The sequence below is a fragment of the Salmo salar genome, chromosome ssa19, assembly GCF_905237065.1.
Source record: "Salmo salar chromosome ssa19, Ssal_v3.1, whole genome shotgun sequence".
NCBI lineage: Eukaryota > Metazoa > Chordata > Actinopteri > Salmoniformes > Salmonidae > Salmo > Salmo salar.
This window is the reverse complement of record NC_059460.1, coordinates 35497599-35517317: the sequence shown is the minus strand read 5'-3', so window position 1 is coordinate 35517317 and position 19719 is coordinate 35497599. Positions and strand designations below refer to the sequence as shown.

The 19719-nt window shown below is 44.1% G+C and overlaps 1 protein-coding gene across 1 annotated transcript; it reads right to left on the bottom strand.

Annotated features, from left to right (window-relative positions):
• Positions 1 to 12284: 12284 nt before the first annotated feature.
• tomm20a (translocase of outer mitochondrial membrane 20) lies at positions 12285 to 18370 on the bottom strand. The gene is made up of 5 exons (XM_014157925.2): positions 18154 to 18370; positions 17550 to 17596; positions 17033 to 17114; positions 13194 to 13336; positions 12285 to 12867 (listed from the first exon to the last, which is right to left on the bottom strand). The coding sequence occupies exons 1-5, from the start codon at positions 18275 to 18277 to the stop codon at positions 12823 to 12825; spliced, it is 441 nt and encodes a 146-aa protein (XP_014013400.1). The 5' UTR covers positions 18278 to 18370; the 3' UTR covers positions 12285 to 12822.
• Between the last annotated feature and the right edge of the window lie 1349 nt (positions 18371 to 19719).

Sequence of the window (19719 nt, the reverse complement as noted above, 5' to 3'; positions counted from 1 at the left end):
CATGATGTTGTTTCTCAGGAAATCTGTATATTTATGGATTCATTGAGTTAAAACTGTATCTAAATACAGTCAGCCTACCCTAAGGTGGGTGGGGTGTGACTGTGACTGACAGCGGCAGGGTGACATTGGAAAGAGAGATAGAGAGATAGGCATCACAATGTAGAAAAGGGAATGTAAAGAAAAGAGCAATGACTGACAGGCTGTGACTACACATACTGACTGACTATTCACAAATAGAGAGGGGAGACAAGCTGTGACTAGGTTACATACAGAGAGGGAAGACAGGCTGTGACTAGGTTACATACAGAGAGGGAAGACAGGCTGTGACTAGGTCACATACAGAGAGGGAAGACAGACTGTGACTAGGTTACATACAGAGAGGGGAGACAGGCTGTGACTAGGTTACATACAGAGAGGGAAGACAGGCTGTGACTAGGTTACATACAGAGAGGGAAGACAGGCTGTGACTAGGTTACATACAGAGAGGGAAGACAGGCTGTGACTAGGTTACATACAGAGAGGGAAGACAGGCTGTGACTAGGTTACATACAGAGAGGGAAGACAGGCTGTGACTAGGTTACATACAGAGAGGGAAGACAGGCTGTGACTAGGTTACATACAGAGAGGGGAGACAGGCTGTGACTAGGTTACATACAGAGAGGGAAGACAGGCTGTGACTAGGTTACATACAGAGAGGGAAGACAGGCTGTGACTAGGTTACATACAGAGAGGGAAGACAGGCTGTGACTAGGTTACATACAGAGAGGGAAGACAGGCTGTGACTAGGTTACATACAGAGAGGGAAGACAGGCTGTGACTAGGTTACATACAGAGAGGGAAGACAGGCTGTGACTAGGTTACATACAGAGAGGGAAGACAGGCTGTGACTAGGTTACATACAGAGAGGGAAGACAGGCTGTGACTAGGTTACATACAGAGAGGGAAGACAGGCTGTGACTAGGTTACATACAGAGAGGGAAGACAGGCTGTGACTAGGTTACATACAGAGAGGGAAGACAGGCTGTGACTAGGTTACATACAGAGAGGGAAGACAGGCTGTGACTAGGTTACATACAGAGAGGGAAGACAGGCTGTGACTAGGTTACATACAGAGAGGGAAGACAGGCTGTGACTAGGTTACATACAGAGAGGGGAGACAGGCTGTGACTAGGTTACATACAGAGAGGGGAGAGGGAAAGAAGGGGGACTAAACAAGTTAAATCAGGAAAGGGATGGAACAACACAAGCAACCATGTGACAGATGAAAGGAGGGAGGGATGGAGGGAGCGTTACATTACTCCACAGAGGAGAAGAAGAAACTCATGCAGTCTGTAGCCTGCTCTACAGGCACGTGATCGGCTCCCATGCAGTCTGTAGCCTGCTCTACAGTCACGTGATTGGCTCCCCTGCAGTCTGTATCCTGCTCTTCATTCACGTGATTGGCTCCCCTGCAGTCTGTATCCTGCTCTACAGTCACGTGATTGGCTCCCCTGCAGTCTGTATCCTGCTCTACAGTCACGTGATTGGCTCCCCTGCAGTCTGTATCCTGCTCTTCATTCACGTGATTGGCTCCCCTGCAGTCTGTATCCTGCTCTACAGTCATGTGATTGGCTCCCCTGCAGTCTGTTTCCCCCTGGTTTCCATCCCTTGATTCTCCCTTCGAGTGCTTGGGATGGAAAATGGGTCATCTGTTACTGAGAGGAAGTTGGTACACTGAGCACGTACAGAACGGCTTTATTTTTAGGACGTGCCTTGGAATGGATTTTTCTTTTTTTTTTCTTCCTCTTTTCAGCTGTGAATCTGATTCTGAAACAGCCTGATGGAAAATTAAATCACTGAGCTGCTGGAGAGGAGAGAGATGGAGGAGAGATACATAGAGAGAGAAAACAGAGAGGGATGGAGGGAGGGAGGAGAGATGGAGGGAGAGATACATAGAGTGAGAGAACAGAGAGGGATGGAGGAGGGAGGAGAGATGGAGGGAGAGACACATAGAAAGAGAGAACAGAGAGGGATGGAGGGAGGGAGGAGAGATGGATGGAGAGATACATAGAGAGAGAACAGAGAGGGATGGAAAGATGGAGGAGAGATGGAGGGAGAGACAGAGAGGGAGGGAGGGAGGGAGGAGAGATGGAGGGAGAGATACATAGAGAGAACAGAGAGGGATGGAAAGATGGAGGGAGATATGGCGGGAGAGACAGAGAGAACAGAGAGGGATGGAGGGAGGGAGGAGAGATGGAGGGAGGGAGGGAGGGAGGGAGGGAGGGAGGGAGGGAGGGAGGGAGGGAGGGAGGGAGGGAGGGAGGGGAGTTGGAGGGAGAGACAGAGAGAACAGAGAGGGAGGAGAGATGGAGGGAGAGACACATCGAGAAAGAGAACAGAAAGGGACGGAGAGAGGGAGGAGGGATGGAGGGAGAGAGAGAGAGAACAGAGAGGGTGGAGAGATGGAGGGAGAGACACATCGAGAAAGAGAACAGAGAGGGACGGAGAGAGAAATAGAGTAGCCATTCTTAGTGCTGTTAACAACCTAAGTCTCTCAACATGTTTCATATTCCCCCAGCCAGCCTGTCTGCCTGCCCTCTCCATGACAACACACCACAGTAGTCTCTCTGTGCAGAGTAACCTGTCTGTCTCTCCTGGCAACACACCACAGTAGCCTCTTTCTCTCTCTGCAGAGTAACCTGTCTGTCTCCCCTGGCATCAAACCCAGTACCCTCCCCCTCTGTCTCCTCCCTCCCTCTCTCTCTCTCCACCCTCCCTCTCTCTGCAGAGTAACCTGTCTGTCTCCCATAGCACCATACCCTCCCTCTCTTTCTCTCTCTAGCGCAAACCCGTCTCTCCTGGCACCGTACCTACTAACTGCTACCCACCCGCAGGCTGGCATTACCAACAGAACATAGTAGCTGTAACTGTCAGCATGGCATTAGGAGAAGGGAAGGATGAATAACAGGTGCTAAATAGCCTAGTGGCCTGGTGTATGGTAGATACAGTCAGCAAAACGGCAGGTTGGAGCTATACTGAGGCGTCGTGTGTTCAGGTGAGTGTGCCTTGCTGGTATTTATGACAAGTCAGCCATCCGTTAATATGTTATTACCCCACAGTGAACACACAGGGGTTGTTAATGGATGATGAGGGCTCATCTGTCAGGATTACCCTCTACATAATAAGAACTCCTAGGAGACCACAAAAGAACCATGAAAAAAAACTTCAATCACATTTCACACAGGCACAATGTTCCCCCTATTGTTTTGCTATTCTTACCGCTTCTCTTCTCAGTAGAACAATGATGTTTTGAAGTCGGTCCTTTTTAGTTCAGTTGCCCTTCATGGGAACTTTGAAGACTAGAGGATATTGAAGTCTACACACTGGAGCAACAGTGCCACAGTGCCCCCTATTGAAAAGGAGAGGAACGTCACACAAATACACAAGACACTCAGACAAACCAGTCATCTGGTCTGTGTGGCGGCTTTGCAGGATTTGTTTGTTTAAATTGAAAACAGATTTCGTTTCTCAAGAAATAGCTACGAACAAATTCAAATCAAATCAAATGTTATTGGTCACATGCGCCGAAAACAACAGGTGTAGACTTTATAGTGAAATGATTAATTACGAGCCCATTCCCAACAGTGCAGAGTTAATAAGTAAGACAAATATTTGCAAAATAAAAAAAACTAAATAGTAACAGAATAAAAACAATAACAAGGCTATATACAAGGAGTATCAGTACCGAGTCAATGTGGATCTGAGGGCCGAAGCCTCCTGAGGAGGAAGAGGTGTTGTGGTGCCCTCTTCACAACTGTGTTGGTGGGTTTGGACCACGATAGATCATTAGTGATGTGGACACAGAGGAACTTGAAGATCTCGACCCGCTCCACTACAGCCCCGTCGATGTGAATGAGGGCGTGTTCGGCCCTCTATTTCCTGTAGTCCACGATCAGCTCCTTTGTCTTGCTGATGTTGAGGAAGAGGTTGCTGTCCTGGCACCACACTACCAGGTCTCTGACCTCCTCGCTCTAGGCTGTCTCATCGTTGTCGGTGATCAGGCCTTCCACTGTTGTGTCATTGGCAAACTTAATGATGGTGTTGGAGTCGTGCCTGGCCGTGCAGTTGTGGGTGAACAGGGAGTACAGGAGGGGACTGAGCACGCACCCCTAAGGGGCCCCCGTGTTGAGGGTCAGCGTGGCGGATGTGTTGTTGCCTACCCTCACCATCTGGGGGCGGCCCGTCAGGAAGTCCAAGATCCAGTTGCAGAGGGAGGTGTTTAGTCCCAGGATCCTTAGCTTAGTGATGAGCTTTGGGGGCACTATGGTGTTGAACGCTGAGCTGTAGTCAATGAACAGCCTTCTCACATAGGTGTTCCTTTTGTCCAGGTGGGAAAGGGCAGTGTGGAGTGCAATAGAGATTGCATCATCTGTGGATCTGTTGGGGATGTATGCAAATTGGAGTGGGCCTAGGGTTTCTGGGATAATGGTGTTGATGTGAGCTATGACCAGCCTTTCAAAGCACTTCATGGCTACAGATGTAATAGTAATTTAGACAGGTTACCGGTGGTGTTCTTGGGCACTATGGTGGTCTGCTTGAAACACATAGGTATTACAGACTGGGTCAGGGAGAGGTTGAAAATGTCAGTGAAGACACTTGCCAGTTGGTCAGCGCATGCACTGAGAACGCGTCCTGGTAATTTCGTTTGGCCCTGTGGCCTTTTGAATGTTGACCTGTTTAAAGGTCTTACTCACATTGGCTGCAGGGAGAGCGTGATCACACAGTCGTCCGGAACAGCTGGTGCTCTCATGCATGTGTGGTATCCCAGTGAGGTCTACCCCGGGGGATGGTAATAGAGGGGAGGTACGTGAGACGACGTTGGCTCCCTCTGCTGGGGATACGGGAGCTGGGCACCCCGACATGGGCAGCTATAAATGGAGGTAATTAGAGGAAAGTGCCAACCAGCCGTGGAGGCTAAATAAAAGGAGCACGATGGCACACCGCGAGAGAGAAGGGAGAGAGACAGACACCAGTTAAGAGAGAGAAGAAAGACCAACCAAACCGAAGTGATTTCTTTTATATATTTATTTTCCGTCTAAGTAAAGTTGTTTTGTGGACTAAAGCCTCCCTGTCTCTGTGTCAATCTCTGCATGCTCAACCCAACACCCCACGGTATACCACACGTTTCAGTGTTATTTTCCTCGAAGTGAGCATAGAAGTCATTTAGCTTGTCTGGTAGGCTCGTGTCACTGGGTAGCTCGCGACTGTGCTTCCCTTTATAGTCTGTAATAGTTTGCAAGCCCTGCCACATCCAACGAGCGTTAGAGCCGGTGTAGGACGATTCAATCTTAGTCCTGTATTGACACTTTGCCTGTTTGACGGTTTATCTGAGGCCATAGCGGGATTTCTTATAAGCTTCCGTGTTGGAGTCCTGCTCCTTGAAAGCGACAGCTCTTGCCTTTAGCTCAGTGTGGATGTTGCCTGTAATCCATGGCTTCTGGTTGGGGTATGTACGTACGGTCACTGTGGGGACGACGTCATCGATGTACTTATTGATGAAGCCAATGACTGATGTGGTGTACTCCTCAATGCCATCGGAAGAATCCTGGAAAATATTCCAGTCTGTGCTAGCAAAACAGTCCTGTAGCTTAGCATCTGCTTCATCTGACCGCTTTTTATTGACCGAGTCACTGGTGCTTCCTGCTTTAATTTTTGCTTGTAAGCAGCAATCAGGAGGATAGAATTATGGTGAGATCTGCTAAATGGAGGGCGAGGGAGAGCTTTGTACGTCTCTGTTTGTGGAGTAAAGGTGGTCTTGAGTGTTTTTCCCCCTCTGGTTCCACATTTAACATGCTGGTAGAAATGAGCTAAAACAGATTTAAGTTTCACTGTATTAAAGTCCTCGGCCACTAGGAGTGCCGCCTCTGGATGAGCGTTTTCCTGTTTGCTTATGTCCTTATACAGCTCATTGAGTGCGGTCTTAGTGCCAGCATCGGTTTGTGGTGGTAAATAGACAGCTACGAATAATATAGATGAGAACTCTCTTGGTAGATAGTGTGGTCTACAGCTTATCATGAGATACTCTACCTCAGGCGGGCAAAACCTCGAGACTTCCTTAGATATCATGCACCAGCTGTTGTTTACATATATGCATAGTCCCCCCCCCCCCCAGACGCCGCTGTTCTATCCTAGCAAGCAGTTGAAGGCGTCATCCTGCAGTAACCCCATATAGCAGGCAGTTGAATGCGTTATCCTGCAGTAACCCCATATAGCAGGCAGTTGAATGCATTATCCTGCAGTAACCCCATATAGCAGGCAGTTGAAGGCATTATCCTGCAGTAACCCCATATAGCAGGCAGTTGAATGCGTTATCCTGCAGTAATCCCATATAGCAGGCAGTTGAAGGCATTATCCTGCAGTAACCCCATATAGCAGGCAGTTGAATGAGTTATCCTGCAGTAACCCCATATAGCAGGCAGTTGAATGAGTTATCCTGCAGTAACCCCATTTAGCAGGTAGTTGAATGAGTTATCCTGTAGTAACCTCAAATTGCAAGCAGTTGAAGGCGTTATCCTGTAGTAACCCCATATAGCAGGCAGTTGAAGGCGTTATCCTGCAGTAACCCCGTGTAGAAGTCAGTTGAAGGGGTTATCCTGCAGTAACCCAATACAGCAAGCAGTTGAAGGCGTTATCCTGCAGTAACCCCATATCTACCCAGTCAGAGAGATACGTTTGAACTACAGCAGCTGCTGTGTCACCCTGCCAAATGCAGTGGAGGCTGAAAGGGAGGAGGAGGAGAGAGGCTGTTTATTTACCATAGAAAAAGGGCAGCTGTACACGGCCTACCGGGGTCTGGTGTGGGATCTGCAGCCCTGTCCAAACTAGGGGGATCTGGCATAGGGTTCTGACTAGAGCTCTGTCCAAAACACAGCGCCAGGCCTGAAGCGGACCAGAGTTCCAGCTAGAACTCCAACCTGACCTCATAACACACAGTCACACACTGTAAAATGTACACACACAACCAGCCAGAGTTCCAGGCTGACCTCAAAACAGAAACACAGTTCTAATCTCCTCTGTCTTCTAAAGGACACTCACTTCTTCTATACAAGAGTACACCCAGAGTATATACACACTGGCCGTGTCCAAAAACCCATACTTGCGTCCTAAATAGTAGGCCGTTTGAGTTTACGAAAACTATTTTTTAATAGTATGCAACATTTTGAAAATCTAGTATACTTTAAATCTAGTATACTTTTAGTCTAGTACACTTTAAATCTAGTATACTATATTTAAGTCTAGTATACTTTAAATGTAGTATACTTTAAATCTAGTACACTTTAAGTCTAGTATACTTTAAATGTAGTATACTATATTTAAATCTAGTACACTTTAAGTCTAGTATACTTTAAATGTAGTATACTATATTTAAATCTAGTACACTTTAAGTCTAGTATACTTTAAATGCCCGGGTGTCATCGTTTTTTCGACGTTGACAACAGCTGATCAAGAAGATATGATGCTACCGGCATCCACAAATTAACAAATATCGGGAAACAGCACAATCATGCATGACGCATTCTCAGTATGTTAACATAGAATGTTTACATTTTACATTTACGTCATTTAGCAGACGCTCTTATCCAGAGCGACTTACAAATTGGTGCATTCACCTTATGATATCCAGTGGAACAACCACTTTACAATAGTGCATCAATATCTTTTTTTTTGGGGGGGGGTGGTTAGAAGGATTACTTTATCCTACCCCAGGTATTCCTTAAAGAGGTGGGGTTTCAGGTGTCTCTGGAAGGTGGTGATTGACTCCGCTGTCCTGGCATCGTGAGGGAGCTTGTTCCACCATTGGGGTGACAGAGCAGCGAACCGTTTTGACTGGGCTGAGCGGGAAGTGTGCTTCCACAGAGGTAGGGAGGCGAGCAGGCCAGAGGTGGATAAACACAGTGCCCTTCTTTGGGTGTAGGGACTGATCAGAGCCTGAAGGTACGGAGGTGCCGTTCCCCTCACAGCTCCGTAGGCAAGCACCATGGTCTTGTAGCAGATGCGAGCTTCAACTGGAAGCCAGTGGAGTGTGCGGAGGAGCGGGGTGACGTGAGAGAACTTGGGACTGTTGAACACCAGACGGGCTGCGGCGTTCTGGATGAGTTGTAGGGGTTTAATGGCACAGGCAGGGAGCCTCGCCAGCAGCAAGTTGCAGTAATCCAGACGGGAGATGACAAGTGCCTGGATTAGGACCTGCGCCGCTTCCTGTGTAAGGCAGGGTCATACTCTGTGAATGTTGTAGAGCATGAACCTACAGGATCGGGTCACCGCCTTAATGTTAGCGGAGAATGACAGGGTGTTGTCCAGGGTCACGCCAAGGCTCTTAGCACTCTGGGAGGACACAATGGAGTTGTCAACCGTGATGGCGAGATCATGGAACGGGCAGTCCTTCCCCGGGAAGAAGAGCAGCTCCGTCTTGCCGAGGTTCAGCTTGAGGTGGTGATCCGTCATCCACACTGATATGTCTGCCAGACATGCAGAGATGCAATTTGCCACCTGGTTATCAGAAGGGGGAAAGGAGAATATTAATTGTGTGTCGTCTGCGTAGCAATGATAGGAGAGACCATGTGAGGATATGACAGAGCCAAGTGACTTGGTGTATAGCGAGAATAGGAGAGGGCCTAGAACTGAGCCCTGGGGGACACCAGTGGTGAGAGCACGTGGTGCGGAGACGGATTCTCGCCACGCCACCTGATAGGAGCGACCTGTCAGGTAGGACGCAATCCAAGAGTGAGCCGCACCGGAGATGCCCAACTCGGAGAGGGTGGAGAGGAGGATCTGATGGTTCACAGTATCAAAGGCAGCAGATAGGTCTAGAAGGATGAGAGCAGAGAGAGAGTTAGCTTTAGCAGTGCGGAGAGCCTCCATGACACAGAGAAGAGCAGTCTCAGTTGAATGACCAGTCTTGAAACCTGACTGATTTGGATCAAGAAGGTAATTCTGAGAGAGATAGCAAGAGAGCTGGCCAAGGACAGCACGCACAAGAGTTTTGGAGAGAAAAGAAAGAAGGGATACTGGTCTGTAGTTTTTGACATCGGAGGGATCGAGTGTAGGTTTTTTGAGAAGGGGTGCAACTCTCGCTCTCTTGAAGACGGAATGTGTTACAGGATGTGAATTTGGTATGGTTTAAATGCCAGGATGTTATACTTATTTCAGCACTTCATCTAGTAGAATTGGATGCACATTTTTCCACAATGCATTGGAAGAGGTGGGCTGCAAGTGATAGGACCTAGTTCTCTTCAAGTAGCCAAACAACACAACTAGGTTACTTACAGTGCATTCGGAAAGTATTCAGACCCCTTGGTTTTTTCCACATTTTGTTACGTTACAGGCTTATTCTAAAATGGATTAAATAGTTTTTTTTCCACTTAGTCTACACACAATACCCCATAATGACAAAGCAAAAACTGTTTTTAGACATTTTTACAAATGTGTTAAATATAAAAAACTGAAATATGACATTTAAATAAGTATTCAGACCCTTTACTCAGTACTTTGTTGAAGCACCTTTGGCTGCAATTACAGCCTCTAGTCTTCTTGGGTATGATGCTACAAGCTTGACACACACTTTCAACATGGCACTGCCATAGGATGCCACCTTTCCAACAAGGCAGTTGGAAAAATTTCTGCCCTGCTAGAGCTTCCCCGGTCAACTGTAAGTGCTGTTATTGTGAAGTGGAAACGTCTAGGAGCAGCAACAGCTCAGCTAGGAAGTGGTAGGCCACACAAGCTCACAGAACGGGACCACCGAGTGCTGAAGCACGAAGCTGTCCTCTGTTGCAACCCTCACACTCACTACTGAGTTCCAAACTGCCTCTGGAAGCAACATAAGCACAATAACTGTTTGTCGGGAGCTTCATGAAATGGGTTTCCATGGCCGAGCAGCCGCACACAAGCCTAAGATCACCATGTGTAATGCCAAGCGTTGGCTGGAGAGGTGGAAACATCATGCTTCAGCATCTGGCAGTCGGACAGACGAATCTGGATTTGGCGGATGCCAGGAGAACTCTACATGCCCGAATACATAGTGCTAACTGTAAAATTTGGTGGATGAGTTATAATGGTTTGGGGCTAGGCCCCTTAGTTCCAGTGAAGGGAAATATTAACACTACAGCACACAATGACATTCAAGACAATTCTTTGCTTCCAACTTTGGTGCAACAGTTTGGGGAAGGCCCTTCCTGTTTCAGCATGACAATGCCCCTGTGCACAGAGGTCCATACAGAAATGGTTTGTCGAGATCGGTGTGGAAGAACTTGACTGGCCTGCACAGAGCCCTGACCTCAACCCCATCAAACACCTTTGGGAGTGAATTGGAACGTGGACTGCGAGCCAGGCTTAATTGTCCACTATCAGTGGCCGACCTCACTAATGCTCGTGGATGAATGGAAGAAAGTCCCCGCAGCAATGTTCCAACATCTAGTGGAAAGCCTTCCTAGAAGAGTGGAGGCTGTTATAGCAGCAAATTGGTCTCCCAGTGTCTACTGGAAAGCAGACCAACAGGGTTTCCTTTAGGATTTTGCCTGTGCTTAGCGCTATTCAGTATTTTTCATCCTCAAAAACTCCCTAGTTCTTGCCAATGACAAGCATACCCATAACATGATGCAGAAGATACGAAGTGGTACTCAGTGATGTGTTGAATTTGCCCCAAACATAACACTTTGTATTCAGGACATAAAGTTAATGTCTTTGCCACATTTTCTGCAGTTTTACTTTAATGCCTTTTTGCAAACAGGATGCATGTTTTGGAATATTTGTATTCTGTACAAGCTTTCTTCTTTTCACTGTCATTTAGGTTAGTATTGTGGAGTAACTACAATGTTGGTGATCCATCCTCAGTTCTCTTCTACCACAGCCATTAAAATCTAACGGTTTTAAAGTCACCATTGGCCTCAAGGTGAAATCCCTGAGCGGTTTCCTTCCTCTCCGGCAACTAAGTTAGGAAGGACGCCTTCATCTTTGTAGTGACCGGGTGTATTGATTTAAAAATATATATATTTCTTAATTTAACTGCGCAAGTCAGTTAATTACAAATTCTTATTTATTTGATACACCATCCAAAATGTAATTAATAACTTCACCATGCTCAAAGGGAAATTCAATGTTTACTTTTTTCCCCCCCCCATCTATCAATAGGTGCCCTTCTTTGCAAGGCATTGGAAAACCTCCCTGGACTTTGTAGCTTGAAATTCACTGCTCAACTGAGAAACCTTACAGATAATTGTATGTTAAACACGATTATTGCACACAACTTATGTGACTTGTTAAACACATTAATTCCTGAGTTTTAGGTTTATCATAACAAAAAAAGGATTGAATACTTGATTCAACACATTTTCAGCTTTTCATTTTTTATTAATTTGTACATTTCGAAAAACAATTCCAGTGTGACATTATGGGGTGTTGTGTGTAGATCGGTGCCACAAAAATCTACATTTAATCCATTTTGAATTCAGCCTCTAATTACAAAATGTAGAAACAGACTAGTATAAATACACTCTGAAGGCACTACCTTTCATAGGACATTTCTGGGCCTGCATTAAATTCCTCCGACCATCCTACTGTATAATAACCATTTCCCAGTTCTAGTCTCCTGGCAAACCCAGAGACCTACTGTGTGTGTGTGTAATAAAGAAACAGACTGATTAAAATCATTTTGTCTACAGCCCTATGGGGCCCTAAAGTGTTACACTATGTAGGGAATAGAGTGTCATAGGGCTCTGGTCTAAAGTAGTGCACTATATAGGGAGCCATATGGCTCTTGTCTAAAGTAGTGCACTATGTAGGGAATATGGTGCCATAAGGCTCTGGTCTAAAGTAGTGCACTATATAAGGAGCCATAGGTCTCTGGTCTAACGTAGTGCACCATGTAGGGAATAGGGTTCCATTTGGAATGCTACCTTAGTCTTCCAACATGTCTAACCACAGCAGAGCAACTCCCTCCTACATTACTCCATCCCCATTGTAGAAAGCTGCTCTATTCACTAGTATGAACATGAGATGGCCCTGTGTGCAGCCTCAACTTTCAGGCCTTTTGAGATTCCCTGGCTGTCAGTCTACTACCCCCACACTGTGCTGTTCAGGCTGAGGCTCCAAATCTGCTCGTGCTGCCTTGATCCAGTGGCTCTGGGGAAATACTGATTACTGGCAAGATGGTGTCGTACCCAATTCAATCTGTAAACATGACCATTCTGGCCCTCATTTCTTCATGCATTGCTACTACCATCTAGTGGATGACAACAGAAACAGACTTTAAACACACATCACATTTTTATTTCATGACTTGATTTAAGAAATACAACCAAAAAATTACATATTCTACTGACATCTTAGGAAAACAATCAACCTAGTATAGAGAGCATCCACTCCACCTCACAGTGAACATGACAGGGACAAACAGAGCCAACCTCTTTCTAGTGTCTCATGTACAATAGGGAAAATTTCCCCTGCGGCACCACATTCTGAAATTATGCTTAACCTCTACAGAATCTAGAGTATTAGTTAAAAAAATAACTCACTTTGTTTAGGCTAAATAATATAAACACATTCATTTAGTTCGTCAAGATATTACAATCTGAGATGAGGGCTACTGCATTGGGAATGTTTTACAGTTGACTGAAAGAGGGGACAAGGACAGATCTATAGCAGTGAGGCTTGAGGGGAGGGGGTACAGTCAGCTGAAGTCCTGGTTGGTGAGAAAGACATCCAATGGCAGCCATCTTGACTAGGCCACACAGCCAGTGAACAGCCACACATGCAGTTGCACACTGTTTCACACACACACCTCATTCACTCAACGTCATCTTCTGCCAAACTCTGAGCACTCACGATTCTCTGAAAAATAGAGAGAAACTTCACTGAACTCCTCAGCCACTGTCAGACCTAAATCCTGTCAGTCTAATAAGTGACATGACAATGAAACTGTCTTTCAAGAAAACAACTGACAAGATTAATGTCCTAGAGCTGAAAGAATAGGTAAATCTTTAAGCCATTTTGGTGACACTCCAACCCAACCCTTGGCCAAAGTTCCCTTGTCCAGATCAGCATACAAAAAAATTAATAATGCAAAAGCATGCCAAATACACTGCTTCATTCTAAGTGTGAATATCGTAATAGAGACGTAGCGTCTTCCGTGTGAGAGGAAGACATCAGCCACTCACCTGGCTGATGGTGGGCAGTTTGGTGAGCAGCATCTGGAACACAGGAGGAGGCAGAGTCTGCTGTAGCACCTGGAGCAGCTGCTGGGGCTGACCACACACCGCTATGGCATTGGTTAGATGGTCTACTCCCGTCTCAGAGTCTCCTGTTGGGGTGGTCGACATGATTAGGTCAGGTGGTCTACTTCCTTCTCAAGCTGCAGTCCAAACAAGTTATTTATACCACCTCAGCTCTAGCACTAGCCACTTTCGCCGATAGAAACCGGATGCAGTTTGATTGCCATCTTAAGTGGAGGTCCAATTCACAAACTTTGCCTCCTCGGCCCTCAATTTAGCTCGAGGGAGCAACTGAACAACCACGGTCACTTGCAGGGTTGATATGACCCACAATTCAACACAAACTGTAGTTGCATGTTAAACTCTGGTGGATGAGAAGTGTCAAATTTAATTCAACAAGGCTGCATTTTCAGCATGTAAAAAAAAATAAGTAGTATGAAGCTAACAAGTACTTTTTTTTTTAAGATACACTACCAGTCAAAAGTTTGGACTCATTCAAGGGTTATTTTCATTTGTACTATTCTCTACATTGTAGAATAATAGTGAAGACATCAAAACTATGAAATAACACATATGGAATCATGTAGTAACCAATTTTGTTTTGTTTTTAAGTGTTAAACAAATCAAAAAATAATTTATATTTGAGATTTTTCAGAAAAGCCACCCTTTGTCTTGGTGACAGCTTTGCACACTCTTGGCACTCAACCAGCTTCATGAGGGAGTCACCTGGAATGCATTTCAATTAACAGGTGTGCCTTGATAAACATTAATTTGTGGAATTTCTTGGCTCAAACGCATTAAGAAGGAATCAGTTGTGTTGTGACAAGGTAGGGGTGGTATACAGAAGATATCCCTATTTGGTACAATACCAAGTCCATATTATGGCAAGAACTGCTCAAATAAGCAAAGAGAAACAACAGTCCATCATTACTTTAAGACATGAAGGTCAGTCAATACAGAAAATGTCATGAACTTTGAATGTTTCTTCAAGTGCAGTCGCAAAAACCATCAAGCACTATGATGAAACTGGCTCTCATGAGGACCGCCACAGGAATGGAAGACCCAGAGTTACCTCTGCTGCAGTGGATAAGTTCATTAGAGATACCAGCCTCAGAAATTGCAGCCCAAATAAATGCTTCAGAGTTCAAGTAACAGACATCTCAACATCAACTGTTCAGGAGACTGTGAATTAGGCCTCCATGGTTCAATTGGGGCAAAGAAATCACTTCTAAAGGACACCAATAAGAAGAGACTATAAAATGTGTATAAAATGTGTTTAACACTTTTGGTAACTACATGATTCCGTATGTGTTACTTCATAGTTTTGATGCCTGTAGAAAATAGTAAAAATAAAGAAAAACCCTTGAATGAGTAGGTGTTCTAAAACTTTAGACCGGTACAGTGTGTATGCATGTATATAGATTTCCGCGTTGGCAAATTGGCTTAGTCTCATAGTGAGGACCCTATTAAACATTGCTAGACATTTTTTTTGCAATTCTGAAATGTATTGGAATAAATGACCACACTATAAAACTAGCTAGGCAATTATGGGTAACTGTAGCTAGCTAGCTGACAGGAGTGCTAGCTAGATACGTTAGCTTACTAGGTACATTAATACGTTAGCTAGATACGTAAGCTTACTAGGTACATTAATACGTTTGCTAGATACCTGACAGAAGTGTTAGCTAGATACGTTAGCTTACTAGGTACATTAATACTATAGCTAGCTAGCTGACAGGAGTGCTAGCTAGATACGTTAGCTTACTAGGTACATTAATAGTGTAGCTAGCTAGCTGACAGGAGTGCTAGCTAGATACGTTAGCTTACTAGGTACATTAACCTGTTAGGGCTAGGGGGCAGTATTTGCATGGCTGGATAAAAAAATGTACCCGATTTAATCTGGTTACTAATCCTACCCAGTAACTAGAATATGCATATACTTATTATATATGGATAGAAAACACTCTAAAGTTTCTAAAACTGTTTGAATGGTGTCTGTGAGTATAACAGAACTCATTTGGCAGGCAAAACCCTGAGACATTTTCTGACAGGAAGTGGATACCTGATGTGTTGTATTACCTTTAAACCTATGCCATTGAAAAACACAGGGGCTGAGGAATATTTTGGCACTTCCTATTGCTTCCACTAGATGTCACCAGCCTTTACAAAGTGTTTTGAGTCTTCTGGAGGGAGATCTGACCGAACAAGAGCCATGGAACGATGATGGCCCATTAGACACCTGGCGCGCGAGTTCATGTTGGGTACCCTCGTTCCAATACATTATAAAAGAGAATGCATTCGTCCACCTTGAATATTATTCATGTTCTGGTTAAAAAAGGCCCTAATGATTTATGCTATACAACGTTTGACATGTTTGAACGAACGTAAATATATGTTTTCCCCTCGTTCATGAAGTGAAGTCCGGCGGGCTTAGATCATGTGCTAACAAGACTGAGATTTTTGGACATAAATGATGAGCTTTTTTGAACAAAACTACATTCGTTATGGACCTGTGATACCTGGAAGTGACATCTGATGAAGAGAATCAAAGGTAATGGATTATTTACATAGTATTTTCGATTTTAGATCTCCCCAACATGACGTCTAGTCTGTATCGCAACGCGTATTTTTCTGGGCACAGTGCTCAGATTATTGCAAAGTGTGATTTCCCAGTAAGGTTATTTTTAAATCTGGCAAGTTGATTGCGTTCAAAAGATGTAAATCTATAATTCTTTAAATGACAATATAATATTTTACCAATGTTTTCTAATTTTAATTATTTAATTTGTGACGCTGACTTGACTGCCGGTTATTGGAGGGAAACGATTTCCTCAACATCAATGCCATAGTAAAACGCTGTTTTTGGATATAAATATGAACTTGATAGAACTAAAAATGCATGCATTGTCTAACAATGTCCTAGGAGTGTCATCTGATGGAGATTGTAAAAGGTTAGTGCATCATTTTAGCTGGTTTTATGGTTTTGGTGACCCTGTCTTTGAATTGACAAAACATTACACACAACTCTTGTAAATGTACTGTCCTAACATACTCTAAATTTATGCTTTCGCCGTAAAACCTTTTTGAAATCGTAAAACGTGGTTAGATTAAGGAGATGTTTATCTTTCAAAGGGTGTAAAATAGTTGTATGTTTGAAAAATTTGAATTTTGACATTTATTTGGATTCAAATTTGCCGCTCTTGAAATGCACCTGCTGTTGATGGAGTGCACCACGGGTGGGATGCTTGCGTCCCACCTAGCCCATAGAGGTTAATAGCTTTAGGTTGGTTGTTTTTAAGCTCAACTTCCAGATTTCCACCAAAGACGTTGCCTCTCCGATCATCACTCTCCCTCACTTGGGTAAGAGACATTTAAGGTACTTCCGGTTGTAACGTCATAAAACAAGGGCTGGTAGACATAATTAGGTCACGTGGTCTAATACATTCTCATCCGTCAAGAAAAAATAAGTTAGGAAGGACGCCTAATTGATGTCGTAGAGCTGAAATACCCAGAGGCCCCGACACAAGTCCCTGGGCTACAGATCTCTAGTTTGATAGAGCACCCTTCCTTGTTCCAGAAGCTAACATTAGCAACCAGGAGGTTTATGAGAATGTACAGTTGAACATTGGACCAGACACTAACTCCACAGCTATTCCAGAAGGGGTCAATCTGAGTTCAAGTGACCATCCTGTTATTCAGGACCAGATAGTAAGTTATAGTCTCTTAGTAGTGTTCGGGTGTGTATGACCAGGTGATGGCCATGGAGACAGAGGGTGACAGCTCACCTTGTGCTAGCAGCTCCTCTCCCAGTTGGATCTCCTCCAGGAAGAACTTCTGTACAGCTTCTGCATCCTTCAGGTCAGGTAGCTAAATGGCAGACAGGTTAGCAGACAGTCAGTACAGAGAAGACAAAGAGCCTTCTAAAAGCTCCTGAGGATCCTGAGTGGCACAGTTGTCTAAGGCACTGCATCTCAGTACTAGAGGCTCCTGAGTGGCGCAGTTATCTAAGGCACTACATCTGTGCTAGAGGCTCCTGAGTGGCGCAGCGGTCTAAGGCACTCCATCTCAGTGCTAGAGGCATCACAACAGACCCTGGTTCAATCCCGTAATGTATCCCAACTGGCTGTGATTCGGAGTCCCATGAGGCGGCACACATTTGGCCCAGTCTCATCCGGGTTAAGGGAGGGTTTGGCCTGGGTAGGCCGTTATTGTAAAATACGAATTTGTTCTTAATTGGACTAACCTAGTTAAATAAAAGTACATTTACACCCTGGTCTGTCCATTGTTTGTAAAGTTTCTTACCCTTGTTAGTCCAGTCTTCTCTTGGGAAGACTTCTGTTTACTTCTGCCTGTTGAAACAATGTCATATTTGATGACTGGTATGCTAAAGAAAGGGTGACTTGCAGAGAGAAAAGTCAGTTACATGAAATAACTTTTTTTTAAAGGAGTCGGCTTAACCTGTTTGGAATAGGGGGCAGGTTAAACCATAAACATATAATTATACAGTTAACCCTAACGTTACTAGTCCATGTAGGAGACGTGGTTGACTTTGCTAACTATCTACACTAACTAAACATATCTATACACCACCACTGACTTGCTTACTATAACTGTTGACAAAACATCATTAACATTGGATTGACCTGATTGCTGATGAATCAATGTTATCCAACGCTAGCTAGCTAAATGGCTAAGCGGATATGGTGGCACTTCGCTAGTTAAATATTGACTAGTTAACCAACTCGTAACTTGTTAGCAATAACATAAACCAAATACAATGCTAAGCGTATGCTTTTAATGCAGTTATAATCACGCTGGATAGTTAGCCAAACATTTGTAAACTAGCTAGCCATTTGTTGCAAGGTAAAAAAAACACGTGTCTTGACAGTTTGCTAACATGACTTACGTTCTTGCAGCCTTCTCTTGAAGTTCGGATCACTTCGTCGTTTTCTGTCGAAATAAACGCAGTATCCAATGAACAGAGCTCCAGCCACCCCAGCGACCACGGTGCTGGTTTTAGCCCCCATCATGTCCGGAGAGCACAGTAGACACACCACTAACTAGCCAGCATGCTAACTACTGACGCTTCCTGTCAATGAGACGGACTGCGCATGATCACGTCTTAGCGTCACAGGACTCACACATGCGCAGTGACTCCAGCTGTATGAATATTTAGTCGTTTTATTACATATGGCTGATAGTTGAAACAGTGACTCCAGCTGTATTAATATTTAGTCGTTTTATTACATACAGCTGATAGTTGAAACAGTGAGCAGCTGATTGAATATTTAGTCGTTTTATTACATACAGCTGATAGTTGAAACAGTGAGCAGCTGATTGAATATTTAGTCGTTTTATTACATACAGCTGATAGTTGAAACAGTGAGCAGCTGATTGAATATTTAGTCGTTTTATTACATACTGCTGATAGTTGAAACAGTGAGCAGCTGATTGAATATTTAGTCGTTTTATTACATACTGCTGATAGTTGAAACAGTGAGCAGAACCGTCGTTCCGGTAAAAACGGTTTACCGTGTAACAACCAAATGAAAGAAAAAGAAAACGGGGATGAACCTACCTTAATTTGTCCAATAGAAACTCTCGTTTTTAATTGCAAAACGTTTTCCGTTCGGTGTTAATGGTTTCTGTTGCAAAACGTTTTCCGTTCGGTGTTAATGGTTTCTGTTGCAAAACGTTTTGCAACAGGAATCGCTACACCCTAGAGTTCAAGGGCTTACTTTACAGAAGTCAAGTGGTTTTGCCATTTATTTTGAGTTACTGAAATTAATTATTTTGTTATTACTGTAGTACAAGTACACTACTATCAAGTACAGTCATCAAATCATTCCTTCTCAATGTCAGAGTTGACCAGCTGGGCACATTTCGGTGATCTAGCTTTAGGAAACTCTCCAGAGCCAGTGCGTTCAACTAAGATAGATAAGGCAACCACATTATCCACAGATTACAGCCATTACAAGCACATCTAGAGATGTGTGTTGAGCAGCTATCATGGCATGTGAAATTTCCACCAGACCAAAGACAATACAACGAAGTTCAAACTATGGCATTTATTTCAAACAGAGGCTTCTTTTCTTCTTTTTTTTGCTTACATTTGTACAATAAATTACACATGTATGAATGCCCATTTTCTGACGGGCCTAATAAATACTATAGTTTTTTTTGTCATAAGCTTTATCACACTCTCTCTCTCTCTCTCTCTCTCTCTCTCTCTCTCAGACCATTCCATAGAGGTCCGTGAAACTGTACAGGTTGGGAAATACCATAACCGTCTTTTCAAAACCCGCTAAACCCAGTGAGCAAAAATCGGGTTGAAAATACATCAACCAAAAAAAAAAAAAAAGTATTTTCAACATCTTGTGCTCATAGGGTATGCTTCTGATACAAGCACAAGCTAACGTAAAAACAACACAAAAAAACAAATGAACAAGCCAAGACAGAGTACAAAGCAAAT

Bases quoted from the DNA above. Each gene is read 5' to 3' on its own strand.
- tomm20a (XM_014157925.2), bottom strand. From the start codon at position 18,277: ATGATGGGGGCTAAAACCAGCACCGTGGTCGCTGGGGTGGCTGGAGCT. The intron at 17,597-18,153 runs GTAAGTCATGTT...TTGTTTCAACAG, and splicing joins CAAGAGAAGGCTGCAAGAAC to GCAGAAGTAAACAGAAGTCT. The intron at 17,115-17,549 runs GTAAGAAACTTT...TCTGCCATTTAG, and splicing joins AGAAGACTGGACTAACAAGG to CTACCTGACCTGAAGGATGC.